This window comes from Saimiri boliviensis, chromosome 6 (genome assembly GCF_048565385.1).
Source record: "Saimiri boliviensis isolate mSaiBol1 chromosome 6, mSaiBol1.pri, whole genome shotgun sequence".
Classification (NCBI taxonomy): domain Eukaryota; kingdom Metazoa; phylum Chordata; class Mammalia; order Primates; family Cebidae; genus Saimiri; species Saimiri boliviensis.
The window spans coordinates 65,117,603-65,132,325 of NC_133454.1; the positions used below are offsets into that span (position 1 = coordinate 65,117,603).

Here is a 14,723-nt window from a genome sequence, read left to right on the forward strand (position 1 = left end):
AATTGAGACAGAGAATACAAGTCTTCTCTCAACTCGCACAACTAGTTTGTGGTGTGACTAAGACTGAGGCACATAGAAGGAGCCTGAGATGTAAACTCACAAGGTCCAAATTTACAACCCACCTCTACCAAGATCCTGAGGTTAGGGTCCTGGGGAAATCACTCAGCTGCTCTGAAGATCTGATTCCCAACACATAAACACTATCTAAAAATGCTTACACAGCTTTGAACAGTAAGTGGCTTGTTCTGATGAATGTCACCAGTAGCAATAATCTACGGCTCCCCAGTCCTTAGCCAGACTCTGCCCGTTTGACTCATCAGCCCACCTCTGGGTCTGCCATCCCTGCTTCCCTGTTTACCTGGGGCACTACTTTGGTCTGTGTGGCACTTGCTGGAACGCGGATCTGCGGTCCTGCTGGCATCTGTGGCAGTGACTGTGCTGGCCCTGTCGACTGCTGAGGAACAGCAGAAAGGCTAGGCTGGGCCACCACTCGCACCTGGGACAGTCCGGCAGAGCCAGAGTGGCTCACAACCCGGGCAGCAGCCTGAGAACTGGGTGTAGTCTGGCTGGAAGCTGGGGAAAGCATTGTTCCCAGATGTGGCATTGTTGGTGAAGACACTAGAAGAACACTATGAGGAACATCGGGGAAAGACAAAAAACAGAAACTTAGGACATGCATACAGGACTCTAGAAGAAAAAAGCTGAAGAAGAAAAGGAGGAGCTTACCCTGAGCTAGACTTAGCTGGTTCTGAGACTGTGGTAGGGCCGCTTTTGTTCACCGCCGATACAGGTGGAGGGGAGATGGGAGTGGCAGGCAATGCCGGTGTGGTGGGGGTTACAGGTGTGACTGGGGTGGGTGGCATACTGGAGTCACTGAGGCTCATCTGGCTCTGCTCAGAAGGGCCACTGCTAAGGACCTTTATGGAGCTCTCCTTGCTACTGGACTTCTAGAATGGAAGACAAAGAAAACTCACCTGCAGGTGTCATGAAGATTCCCCTAAAGGAAGGGATGTTCCTGCAGCTCCTGATGCCGGGAGTGAAAGCTGACCAGCTACTCTTGGTTGCCTCCATCCAGAATCTCTAAGGCAGACACTCTCCTGAGGTCACTTACCACCTTGGATGGGGGCTTGGGTTTTTGCTGAAGGGCTTTTCTGGCTTTAGCTGCAGCTGCTTGTGCTTGGTGAATCCGCTCTGTGAACAAGACGGGTAAACTTCAACCAGAGTTTAATCTTAGCAAACTAAAAAGAGGGGCTTTGTTAAAAACCAACACCTCGCTGGTGGACTGAATCCGGCCTCTACAATCCTGTCCCACCTATATGCCAATGAAGAGAACAATGGAATTGGGGCAGAAAGTAAAAAAGTATCCCCAGTCTAGTTGGACACAGTGCCCACAGGCCTCACACACCGAACTCTTCTTCACTCCGGTCACGATGCAGGTAGATCCACAGCTTTCGTCCAATGTCATATTTCACACAAGGATCTTTTTCATAATGCAGCCGATCCAGTGCACCACTCACTACCGTATTTACCTACAAATCAAACAGAGGGAAATAAAATTTCAGAGAAGTTATTTGGACGCTAGGAAAAAAAAGTCATTAGATCTAAATCACCGCTGATACACAGATCCTATCTCAGCCTACCTGCATATTACCAGTAGATCACCAAATCGTTTGCCAAAACAATAAATGCTGTAAGACTACAGAGACATTGATCTATTTTTACTGTAAGGATAGTGTGAAGCAAGTGACCAGCTGCCCTTTACCATAAACTAAAAGAAAGCCTAGAGCCAAAATTTGTGTTTGACTAACAGCAAGGGTTTTGATCACTATGCATTTTTCAAGGTATCTTTTGTCACTTCATTCAGATTTTTTAAACTTTGTTATATTTTACATTTCCTAATAAGTTTTCTCAAATCCATTCTGAAACAAAGCAAAAGTAATAATCTCCTCTCCATCCTACCTGAGTGCTGGTGACATCTGGTGCAAGAAATTGGGAATCCTTAAGCAGTTCACAGATCTCTGCCCGTGTACCTTCTCCATTAGGCAGTCGGGCCGCAGCGTCCCGAACTGATGACATGAGAAAGCATAGTCCACAAGTCAGGCAGGGTTCCTACAGAGGTACAGCCTCCCCATCGGCTTCGGTGGGCAAAGCTCCCTGGGATTCCTGCTCCTCTACCTTCACTGACTCGATAGGTGCACTCTGCCCTCTAGCAGCCGGCAGCTCACCCACTGGAGTTTCCTATACACTATTTTTAAGACACTTTTGCTCATCCCCTAGGCTGAAGTGCAAGGGCATGATCTCAGTTCACTGCAACCTCCACCTCCCAAGTTCAAGTGATTCTCCTGCCTCAGCCTCCTGAGCAGCTGAGATTACAGCCATGCACCACCATGTATGGCTAATTTTTGTATTTTTAGCAGAGACAGGGTTTCACCATGTTGACCAGGCTGGTCTTGAATTCCTAAGCTCAGGTGATCCGCCTGCCTTGGCCTCCCAAAATGCTGGGATTACATACGTGGGCCACCATACCCAGCCCCTATAAGAGTCACTTTTAGGTGACACCTTAGAATTCAGAGGGACCGTGAACTCAGGTGGGAAGCAAAATTACATCTTAAACTGAAACTAAGCATCTCCTTCAATTATGAACAAAGGAAACAAACCACATATTGGCAGTGCTGTGATGTGTAACATAAATCATACATTTTCATATACAGCTACTACAGACAGCTAAGAATATCATTTATAGTTATCACTATTTGGAAACTGCAAAAATATCAGACCTGCTGCTAGATCTTGTCATATAACATCGTAACAACAACACATATTTCTGCACCATAAACTTGTTTTAACATTTTGATAACTATTGCAAAACAACTGGTTTCTTTTGTAACTGTATTTTATTTTATGCATTTAAAAGCGTAATTATGGCCAGAAGGTGGCTCAGGCCTGTAATCCCAGCACTTTGGGAGGCCGAGGCAGGCAGATCATCACCTGAGGTTGGGAGTTTGAGACAGCCTGACCAACAAGAAGAAACCCTGTCTCTACTTAATATTATCCAGGCATGGTGGAACATGCCTGTAATCCCAGCTTCTTGGGAGCCTAAGGCAGGTGAATCACTTGAACCCTGAAGGCGGAGGTTGCAGTGAGCTGAGAATGAACCATTGCACTCCAGCCTGGGCAACAAGAGAGAAACTGTCTCAAAAAAAAAGCATAATTCTGAGAAGGGGGTCCATAAGTTCCACCAGAGTGTCAAAGGGATTCCTGGCATTCAAAAAGGCAAGAACCCTCACTGTTAAATGAAGCATAGCCTCGAGGAAGCGAATTCCTATATTTAATTTTTTTAGCTGGTCTGGGAGGAACTCCTAAGTAAACATTAATGTAAGCCCAGACTTCAGGAAGAAGACTGGGAGCTGAAGATTTCCCTTCAGGCCCAAACTTCAACGCTTAGAAAAACTATGCTTGTTCTCAAAACCTTCCCAGGGTGGAGGGGTAAAGGGAGGACAGGGTTCAGATGTGACTAGAGAAAAGCTGTGGGGTGAAGAAAGGGATCCATCATAATCAACAGGTGCCACCTACCAAGAGACAGAATGGTGACGTAGGCAGGCCGGTCAGAGCGCAGCAGGGAGTGCTCCCGAGCCTTGTTGAGCGACGTCTCCTTGTCAAACACACCCTTCACTGGCCCCACCACAGACTCAAAGCCGTGCATGCGAAAGGTGAACGCCTTATGGGGTTGGCTATACCTGTAACGCTCCTACCAAGAGACAAGGGACAAGACTCCTAGGTCAGAATTATTGGGTTTCTCTCTCAGGCTTCCTTGCAATATAAGCAGATCCACACGGAACAATTAAAACAGGAAGGAAACAAATGATTCCTTAACCAACCACAGTAGGAAAAGGATGGTTTTCAGAGCCATCACTGGGCAGAGGGTCAAGGAGGTAATACAAAGGCACTTAGCTAACTGGAAGACAAGATCATCCAAGTATTTATTTTTACTCTCTTTCCCCACACTGTTTTCACCCTCAACATGCAATCCCAGCCAACAGGAGGCCTAAGGGGGACGGTATGTTTCCTGCAAGGAGGAGGATGCAGGAGAGTCAGACTCAGAGCTTCTCTCTGCATGGCTCACAGAGGCAGAGACTTACACTGCTCTTAAGTACATCTTACCTGCTCCTGAAAAACCCGTTTCTCCTCCCCGGTGCTGGGCCGCACCACATAGTCAGTTCTTCTGGAATATAAAGAATTCTGTATCAACCCTGAGAGCTGGCATGTGTGTCAGACCCATTGCCCCTGCTTCAGAGCCATTCCCACTGTGACATGGAAAGATGTCCCTCCAAAAGCACTCAACTCTTACAAAGGTAAAGAGCCCACTTTCCAGCTCCTATAAAGTAACTCCTGTTGGTATTTCCAAAATCACTTCTTAGAAATCCAGAAAGGTGGCCGGGCGCGGTGGCTCAAGCCTGTAATCCCAGCACTTTGGGAGGCCGAGGCAGGTGGATCACGAGGTCAAGAGATCGAGACCATCCTGGCCAACGTGGTGAAACCCCATCTCTACTAAAAATAGAAAACATTAGCTGGGCATGGTGGCGCATGCCTGTAATCCCAGCTACTCAGGAGGCTGAGGCAGGAGAATTGCCTGAACCCAGGAGACGGAGGTTGTGGTGAGTCGAGATCGCGCCATTGCACTCCAGCCTGGGTAACAAGAGTGAAACTCCGTCTTAAAAAAAAAAACAAACAGAAACAAACAAACAAAAAAGAAATCCAGAAAGGTACTGGGTAGACGGTAAACAGGCTGACATCTTTACCTACTGTTTTCAATACTGCTGCTAAGTAGGTCCATTCTAACGGCAACAAACAATTCGGCCTTAGAGGAACAAAGGGCTTCAGGTGTGTTAGATAAGGGTTGTTTTTCTACTTCCAGGGAAAGTACCCAGAGCTTGAGTTCTACACCCCATTATATGAAGCAACAGTCCTGCCACTTAGACTGGGCCTCTGTGCTGGTGTCAGAAAACTACAGAACCATGCCAGGACAGAAACAGAAACACGAGACAATGAGATAAAAAGAGCCTACATAGGACTGAGAGTCAAGAGATCTAAGTTCTAGCTGGGGTCCTGCCACTAACCTTCAGCAAGTCACTTAATGTCATGCTTCCATTCATTGGACTGAGAAAGGTGGCTTGGACAATTATTCTCAAGTAGGAGCCAAGAAAAGAGTACACATTAAAAAAGTGTGTCCACCCACAAGGCAGAACATATGCCCCTTAGAGGCTACCCCCGCCACCCCCGGCTCCTCTCTCCACCTAAGCCCCTTCCACAGGAAGTACCGCTCACTCAGGGGGTGTGGCCTTCCTCAGTATGCCGAGTCAGGAAGAACCAGCGGACTCCTCAGAGCTCTGAAGCCCTTTACAGCTCTAGCATAGCAAGAAGTTATCAGTACAACCAAGGCAGTATCTGAACTACAGGTTCCCAGGACACCACCCACCACTACAGTATAGTACTCACACCCGAGGGACAGGTGTCGTGGCATCTGAGCTGTCTTCATTTTCTTGCTGGAGAAAAAAAAAATGTTGATGGGTAAATGGACTAAAGAAATTGGGCAAACTTAAGAGCTCTGAAAACCTATTGAGAAGGATCTGGTATTTCTTTAAAAACTATACCTTACAGAAGGCCTGATCTTTGGTCTCTAGCCATAGCTGGAAGAGGGCAACTAATTCCTTTTCATTATCTTGGGACTGACCTATTAGAGGAATAAAAAGACAAAAAATCAGAAGGTCTAAGGTATTACTGAGAATCCTGCTTTCTCTTTACTAGCTGTATCTACACCACAGAGAGATTGTATCAGGAGCTGCAGCAATGATCCCTCGCACATCCACTGCCTTCCAGCGGGTGGAAGTCAGCCTGGACCACCATTCTTGGATGCCATCTAATCAAATCATTCACTCCGTAGGCATTCACTGAGTACCCATTGTGCCAGGCTTGCATGTGAGGCTAAGGTTACTCAGTGAATTCAGTCTCCAGTCTCATGGAGTTTACAGTCAAGTGAGGAAAGAGCACACATTAAACAAATTCAAAAGCAGTAGGCATCACAAAGGATGTAACGAGAGCTTACACCAAGGAAATTATTCTATTTTTGTAGGTAAGAAAGGCTTATGGCTAGTGGGGCACAGAAGAATTCTATTCACTAGCATAGCAAGTAAGATCCTGGGGCAGGTAAAAGCTTGGCTTCCCATAACCTGCCTAGAAAGAGATAAGCCCTGTCTCCTGTGCCCTCCTCTCAGGTTACTCTGTTCAGGCTGCCTGAGACACTGATGGCACCTGTGTCTCCTACCCAGGCTAGAAGCCACAGAACCATCATCGGCCAGGTCTGCTTATGTAATGAATACAGCTACCCTTCTCAAAGAGGCTGTTTATCTTTGTCTTCATAGTCAATACACAATACCACCATTTGCAGAAAGCTCTCAACAAAGGCAGATGGCTTCAAATAAAGCATCTGCCCCATAAGCTTCAAATGCTTATTATCTGCCTTACAAGAAAGTCTGCCAAGCCCAAGTATACATGCTCCCTCCATGGCTACTGCAGCCCACAACCTGATGCCAGGAGGGTGATGGTGGTGCTTGCAGTCAGCTACCATCATCACCTTCAGCTCACAGTGGCTTCAGCTCCACCATTCCACTAGGGAATCACACTCACTGAAAAATATGCAACTCCCTCCATATTCACTAACCTTTTAGTCTTCATCTTACTGAATCTTTTATAAACTATGGAGGCAAATGACCACTCCCCGCTTCTCAGGCACTCCTGTCTCCTGGCTTCCACGACTCAGGAAAACCCTGTCCCAGGCTTCCTCCACCTCTGTAGTCACCTCCCACCCACACACTCTCACTCAGCCCCTCTGCCATGAAGAGCCCTCCTCGGCCCTGTCTCCTCACTCCGTGCTTCCTCCCCAGGTCACAGCACCATCTGTGCCCTGCGCCACACACATGCCAACACTCTCCCCCTTAACTTCCTGTTCTGAATTCTAAACCCACACATCCTACTGTCTATTCAACAACTCCACTGAAATACCTCAAAGGCAGTTCTAAAACTAAACTCAGGCTGAGAGCGGTGGCTCACACCTATAATCCTAGCACTTTGGGAGGCCAAGGCAGGTGGATTACCTGAGCTTAGGAATTCAAGACCAACCTGGGCAACATGGGGAAACCCCATCTCTACTAAAAATACAAAAATTAGCCAGGCACGGTGGCATGTGCCTGTGGTCCCAGCTACTTAGGAGGCTGAGGCAGGAGAATCGCTTGAGTCCAAGGAGGCAGAGGTTGCACTGAGCTGAGATTGTGCCACTGCACTCCAGCATGGGGGACACAGCAAGACTCTATCTCAATAAATAAAGAAAACAAACTAAACTCAGGATCTCCACCCTCCAAATCCAGTCCTCTACAGCTGCTCCTGCCTGAACAGCATCTTCCTCCACTAGCTACAATCTAGCAGGAGCCATGCCTCACACTATTCTCCCTCACTCCCCACAGCCGAGCCATAAACCAAGTCCACATAAATCTTTCTCAAATGTATCCATCTTCTCACCCCGCGTCTAAATTACCGTCAGCACTCATAGCCCGTGGGTTGTGTGACTGTTTTAGATCAACTCTTCCCCATGAAAAGGTTCCACCTCCTCCACCTCAAATGCTGCAGCCTCCCTTCTGCCTGCCTGGCTCAGTCCTATTCATTATACAGCTCTGCTCAGATGCTGCTTCCTCAGGAAGGTCCTCCCGACTCTGCAAGCTACATTATTTCCTATTATAATAAACTCCCACCCTCTCTGTTACTTTTCCTTTACAGAAAGGATCAGTCTGTCATCTAATCTAAATGAGTATGTTCCCCAAACAGACCTTAGGACCCATGAGAGGCGCGCACTGTCTCAGAAGCCGTGGTAACAATAGTACCTGACACCTAGAAGCTGAATAAATGCAATACACAATGAATGGATGGGTCTACTGTTTTCATAAACTGCTCTCCATACACCTCTCCACAGACCACTCCAAGAGCACAGAGAAAGATTTATCAATTTCAATAGGAAACCAACACTGGATTTCTCTCTTGTCACCATCACCAGGTAACAGCCTCTAAGGGACTTCAGATGCATGTTATGACAACTTACACACTAAGTGAGCTTTATAAGCTTAAACATAAGGACACTGTTCTTTATAAATAACTTATTCAGGGCTGTTGCACATTCTCCTCAACAGCAAAGCCCATTTTTAGGAAAGAAAAATATTTGTATTACAAATTAATCCAAAGTCATTGCTATGATTAATATAAATGTTGATGCTATTTAAAATACCCTTGCAGATTTAAATCTAGCCATCACCAGACTGCATCATACAGAAAAAGCTATTCCTTCCATCTCAGCTTTTGTCCAATGAAGGGAGTTAACCCATCTTGAGAGTACAAAAAGGGTCTTGAAGGGTTCCTTCACAGAGCAAAATCAGCTCTGATATTGCCTTTTTCTTTAACCAATCTGCAGGACTATATTGACTGGAAGGCAAAGAGGCTTAGGGGAAAGAATGAGAGAACGAAAACCTGATATAAGTAGGTAATACTGATTACTTACCAAGCAACTTCCACTGCTGGGTTTTCTCTTTGAATTCAACAAATGGAGAAAAACTGGAAGGAACAGCTGTAAGAAATGGACCACATAAACAAGCCATACAGGTCAGAAAGGGTGCTAAACTCCTAACAACTAGCATCCCTGAGCTCTGACACAGCTTTTGAGTGTTCCACAGTACATCAAAAATGCAGGAACGTTCGAGGCACTGCATTATGCAGAGGCATAATGGATTACACAAGCAAACCTGCAGTTTATTCTAAGTGATTTACAGTTTTGTTATTCTAAGAATTAATTAGACTAAAGGGGGGAAAAAATACTGACCCTACAAAAAAGAGCAGCTTACCTCGACTTTCTCCAGCAAGATATTGCAAGGCTGGTAGTACCAACTCGGCCCAGTTGGGGGCCGCAGAGAACCAGCTGTTGAGGGAGCTGGCTGGTGATGACTGCCAATCCAAAACTCGCTCCTCTAGCTGAGGGAAAGCAAAGGCAGAACCCAGTCAGACTTCTCCTCTATAGCAGCAATTCCACAGAAGTGCCACAGCGAGCTGGGGCACATGCATCCAGAGTTTGTCCAAGTCACAAAGCAAGTTAACTGCAGAGCTTTGAGGGGAACCCAGAGTTGTGCTTCTCAAGCTATAGATCATTTAGATCACTCAGGATTGGAGCACTTGGAAAACTCTGATGTACATCCAACTTTTCCAAAACTCTTACCATGGCAAGGCTAGCCTGACTCTCCAGCAGCAAGATCTCTAATAGAAGAGAAAAAAAGCTGGAAGATATTTCATTGATTCCAAGGCAAGGCTTGAGGTCTTCAAGGGGCCTAATGAGGAAAGAAAACTGTAAGAACCAAAAAGACCAAGAACACATCCCTAGACTGGTTCAGGCCTCCAAGCCTCCTACCAGTCATAAAAGAGTTCAAGAAAGCAAACAACACATGTTCCCAGCAGAATCCCTGGGACTCCAGGTATACAAGCCCAACACACAGCTACAACAAGCCCTGGGGCCAGGGCACAGCCTACAGCTTAACCATTCACCCTGAGAATTACAGAATCTGTTGCTCACTTACTCTTCCTTGATAGAAGGAATTGCCAGTGGAGAGGGGGCCTGTGAGAGAGGTGCAACCCCATCAGCATTGCTTAGAGGCTCAGCCAGATCATCTGCCTCTGATTTGATCGTTTTTATTTTCTTCTTCTTCTTTTCCTCTTTTTCCTTAACCTTTTTTTTAAGGACAGCCAAGTCATATAAGGCTGAGAAGGAAAATTAACACAAGTCACAGAAATACATCTCCTACACAGGGAAATGAGAGGCCTTATTTGCATATTCTTTTCCCAAGTCCCACCAAAGACAGAAAAGTCTCAGTAATAAAACACTCAAGGAAACCAAATTCAATGAGTGATTTACAGTTTTCTTTTTTTGTTTGTTTGCTTTTTGGGGGGAAGACAAGATCTCACTCTGTTGCCCAGGCTGGAATGCAGTGGTACAATCATAGCTCACTATAACCTCAACCTCCTTGGCTCAAGCAAGCCTCCCAACTCAGCCTTCCAAGTACACAGCTTAGTTTTAATATTTATTAAAGAGCTGATGCTCTGTCGTACTGATTTTAAATTCATTTCCCACCTGTAAGCCCATAAGAGGTTACTGGCATGAAGGCAGCCACAGTTTCATTTATTTTTGCCACCTGTGATAGGCTCATGCAACTTAACACCATAGTCAGGTGAAGGCTCCTGGAGAGGGCCCTGTCATTTACCTGCGAGAGAGCCCTTCCTGCCGGCATTTACTCGAGTCATGATGTCATTGAGGGTCAGGTCCCCTGTCAAAAGGTCCGGGTGATCCTAGATGTGATACCCAGAAATTTGGTCATAGAGGCCCAAAAAAGAGCAAAAACTGAGGTGACTTTGCCAATTTATGTAACAATTAGATGTTAGGCATATTTGGGGAAATCACATTGAATTAAAAATACAGAGAGATAAAACTATTCATTTTTTCCCTATCCTATCCCCATCTAACTAAAAAAACTTGATGCTGGTGCACAGAACCCAGTTCCCATCTTTCTACCATACAGTGTTTATTACAAAGCTCTTCTGCATTCCTCGTCTCCTGTGCTTTGCAAACAGTCTCGTGGAGCATTGTTTTACAAAGTCTGGAAACGGGGCTTAGAGAAGTTGGAAACGGGGTTTAGAGAAGTATCACAGTAACTAGAAAAGACAAAGAACTCAGTACTGATTTCCAATGTGGGGTTTTTCCCATTCCACCTCCTAGCCTTAGAAGGACTGTCTTTTCTTACCAAAAAGGTATCAACTTTTCTCCACTAAACTCAACTCTCTGGCTTGGTGCTAGCTACCTCAACTTGGCAGCATGGAATAATGGAAACAGTAAAAAATGGGACAAGCCCAGGCCCGACTCCTGGCTCCCTAACCTCTCAAGCACCGTTGAGGTGGAGACAATGATTCCTATACTTGACAGTGTCACTGTAACAATTAAGGCAGACACTACGTTCAGCAGGCCTTGGGAAGTCAAAGCCACTGTGCCTCACGTTGTTAATGTTAGCTTGCCTCGCCAGCTGCTCCTGTGCTCACAATGGTAAGGAGGGCAGAGACGAGGCCGTGACACCCCATGTCTCCCTCAGGACAGCCAATCCTGAGACATCAGGCTAAAAACCACACGGCCACACGCCCTTCCCATCTTACTGGCTGATGTTTCCGCTTCTCGTGGTGCTTCTTTAACATTATCTTCAGGTCGCTGTCCCCCAGTTCTATTTTATCTGAGAAAATAAACCAAACCACATTCACTACCATGATTCTCCAATTCACAACTCTCTGGTTACTTATGACATTCAAAAGTAAGACATTTCTGAGTTTCCCTTCTGACGCATGTGAACCACAAGTTACAAAAATCTTTAAAGTCACAGGATCAAGGCTTCCACTTTTCCATACATTGGTAATAAATGACTTCAGTGACTCAGCTGGTCCTAAAACACACTTAAGGTTCTTATCATTCTTCTTTGCTTCCTCTTCCAAATAAAAACTCTTCTCCAAACGCACAGACACTCTGGATAATTCCCTGGCTCTGGTTATCCCTTTGTCCTCTTACTCAACTGTCCCTTTGTACTGCTGTTTCAAGATTCTGCTTTCTGCCGGGCACAGTGGCTCATGCCTGTAATCCCAGTACTCTGGGAGGCGAGGCAAGTGGATCACCTGAGATCAGGAGTTCAAATCCAGCCTGGCCAACATGGATAAACCCTGTCTCTATTCAATACAAAATTAGCGAGGCATGGTGGCGCTTGCCTGTAATCTCACTACTAGGGAGGCTGAGGCAAAAGAACTGCTTGAAACCAGGAGGTGGAGGTTGTGGTGAGCTAACATCATGCCACTGCACTCCAGCCTGGGCAAAAAGAGTGAAACTGTCCCAAAACAAAAAGATTCCACTGTCTTTAGCTCAAAATATTGGCTTCTGAGGAAAATTTTAAAACAAAGGAAAAAGGTCCGACACGGTGACTCATGCCTGTAATCCCGGCACTCTGGGAGGCCGAGGCAGGCGGATCACAAGGTCAGGAGATCGAGACCATCCTGGCTAACACAAAATATTAGCTGGGAATGGTGGCACACGCCTATAGTCCCAGTTACTCGGGAGGCTGAGGCAGGACAATCGCTTGAACCTGGGAGGCAGAAGTTGCAGTGAGCCGAGATCGCACCACTGTACTCCAGCCTGGGTGACAGGGCGAGACTCCACTTAAAAAAGAAAATAAAAAGGAAAAAAGTGAGGCCTATCTCTATTTTAAAAATGATACAAAAACTTTACTTAAAAAAAAAAAATCACCTAGTTCTAGGGAGCTTTGTTTTCCTGGCAGGTAGGAATCTGCCCCCACCTCCCTCTAAAGGATCTCAGGTCTCCACCGGAACGTCCCAGAATGGTGACGGCGGCAGCTCGGTTCTCACCTGCAGTTTTCATATCCGTGGTTGAAAGCGTGGGCACCACCCGCAGGGGCACCGCAGGACTAGGAGAACGCGCTGGGGAGCTCGGAAGCCATGAGCTGAGATCTTCAAAAGAAAATTGTTCTTGTAAATCCAACGTGGCTGTGGACTCCAATAGGGGAGATTGGGTAAGTGGCTATTTGGGTTCAAAAAGGCTAAGCCAACAACATGGAGGCCAGGGTGCCATACTCCTTCCTGACCCTTCCCCAGAGGAGCTGCAGCACACTTAGGCCATCTAACGGCTGTTCCAGGAAGACAGACTTCAACAGAGTGCCGAGGTCACACTGCAGCAGGCCAATGGCCACTACTACTCTCCTGTAAGGGGAAAACAGTTCTCTCAAGCGGTAAATGGGACCAGTCAGGCCCACTGTGGGGAGCCCCGCCATGCAGGGAGTTGTCCAGTGGGCTCTCATCTAAGCTCAAATGCCACATGGCCATGAGGGTGAAAAGGGCCATACAGTCACTCTCCATCTGATGGCAATGTCTCGGCAACCCAAAGACCAAGGCCTTCTAAGTCCCGCTATCCACCCCAGACCAGACAACTCAGAGGGTTTCCTTGCTGGGGAGATAAATGGCTACCACTGGCTCCAACCGACAAGCAGCCATTATCAATCCAATGCCCCAGCTACCTCAAGCGCCCAAGGACACTCACCCTCTTCATCAGATGACAGGGCTGTGTCACCACACTCCTCTTTCACTTCCCTCAAGACCTTCAAGTAGCGCTGCTGGGTCCGCCACTCACGCTCCTCAGGGGAGCGGGATGGTGAAGGGCGTTTCTGCCGGAAGGGAAGGGCGGGGCCACTCCTCCGCGCCATCTCCAGCAGATCCTAGGAAGAGATCAGGGGAGGGTGCACGTCATCATCCAAGTCCTGGTATGGAACAATGAACACTCTACACATCTACATTTTCTTCTCTTCAGGGGTAAGCCCAGCTCCCTCCCTCCAGATCACAAAGAAAGATGCACATACATTAATAAATCCAAATAAGAAGAATCTAGATTGATTACATGATGAAAAAAATCCCAAGTGCTGAAGTACTCCACCAGGAATCCTTTTTTATACTAGACACCCAAGTATTTCTATACCAAAGCTTAAAGAATCACTTAAAATCCAAACAACTTTTGCCTCTAAGAATTTTCAGGTTGGTCCAGACCAGGGACCATTAGGTCTGTTATGCTACCATCCATCACAGCATTCAGAAGCCTGTGCACACCTTCACGTTCATTCCCAGGAATCCTGCTTTCCCTTAACAACCCATGATGGATACAAAATCCATCTTTTATCTGGGTAAATACTGAAGCTACTATAATTTCATCAATTTCAAGAAGCACATTTTTCTCACGAATTAACATCTCTGAAATCAGGACAATTTAAAGTTTATCATAAGAAAGGATGGCATAGCTTAAATGTGTCATAGATTAACAGGTAGCATTTTTTGTCTTAGCGGCCATTTTAGCATTTTGCACCTGAATTGCTTCTTTAAGTCATGATACCTGTGAGTTCACTGCCCACATTTTACATCCAGTTGCCAGTACTACTTACACTACGGGAAGCAAGTATTTGCTTCAGCAGCCGATGGAAATACTGCTGCTGGGAGTTGAGGTAACGCTTGTACTGTGACTTGAAGCACAGCTGCCGGTACTTGACCACCTCGGGGTTAAAGTGTCCATCTTAAAAAAACAGAGGTACAACCATAAATAAATCAGTCAACAAATCTATTTAATGAATGCTTAACATGGTAAGCTTTGTACCACAGAACTTAAAGGAAAAGCAAACATTTAAGAGAATCAGGAAAAAGAACCAAAAGTAAATGCATGCTGAGAAGCAATGACAGCTCATTTACGGCTGACGACCAAAACAGCCACAATAACATACCGTCTTCAGCAACACTCGAACTGATACACTGCATGGGTCACAGTGGAATAGGCAGGAAGTCCCGCCTTGACATTCCTCACTTGTATCCCTACCAGACTACCATACTGTTTCAGGGGAAACATGCCAACACAAGAGACAGTGCTACCATTATGAAAGGTCCTATACAGAGCCCCTCTAAAGCCAAGTGGGTCTCCCTGTCTTCTGCTCTATCAGAGGAACAGCACACCCTCATCTGCAGTGAAGCAGATCTCTATCAACCACAGAGGGGAATTCCTTTGTACA

At 46.2% G+C, this 14,723-nt stretch overlaps 1 protein-coding gene across 10 annotated transcripts in view; it reads right to left on the bottom strand.

Moving 5' to 3' along the window:
• The window catches only part of NFRKB (nuclear factor related to kappaB binding protein), a 34,619-nt gene that overhangs the window by 10,208 nt on the left and 9,688 nt on the right, over positions 1 to 14,723 (bottom strand). For 8 of the 10 annotated variants that reach the window (XM_039470408.2, XM_039470403.2, XM_074400867.1 and 5 more), the window contains 18 exons: positions 14,109 to 14,236; positions 13,220 to 13,394; positions 12,532 to 12,669; positions 11,284 to 11,357; positions 10,344 to 10,428; positions 9,663 to 9,843; positions 9,308 to 9,416; positions 8,940 to 9,066; positions 8,600 to 8,665; positions 5,652 to 5,731; positions 5,497 to 5,543; positions 4,162 to 4,222; positions 3,574 to 3,748; positions 1,960 to 2,066; positions 1,406 to 1,529; positions 1,112 to 1,191; positions 727 to 947; positions 359 to 629 (listed from right to left, as the gene is read on the bottom strand). In XM_039470408.2, coding sequence (XP_039326342.1) covers positions 359 to 629; positions 727 to 947; positions 1,112 to 1,191; positions 1,406 to 1,529; positions 1,960 to 2,066; positions 3,574 to 3,748; positions 4,162 to 4,222; positions 5,497 to 5,543; positions 5,652 to 5,731; positions 8,600 to 8,665; positions 8,940 to 9,066; positions 9,308 to 9,416; positions 9,663 to 9,843; positions 10,344 to 10,428; positions 11,284 to 11,357; positions 12,532 to 12,669; positions 13,220 to 13,394; positions 14,109 to 14,236 — 2,249 coding nt within the window. The remainder of the gene's footprint in view (positions 1 to 358; positions 630 to 726; positions 948 to 1,111; positions 1,192 to 1,405; positions 1,530 to 1,959; positions 2,067 to 3,573; positions 3,749 to 4,161; positions 4,223 to 5,496; positions 5,544 to 5,651; positions 5,732 to 8,599; positions 8,666 to 8,939; positions 9,067 to 9,307; positions 9,417 to 9,662; positions 9,844 to 10,343; positions 10,429 to 11,283; positions 11,358 to 12,531; positions 12,670 to 13,219; positions 13,395 to 14,108; positions 14,237 to 14,723) is intronic. The other 2 variants (XM_039470410.2, XM_074400868.1) reach the window with 1 other exon arrangement.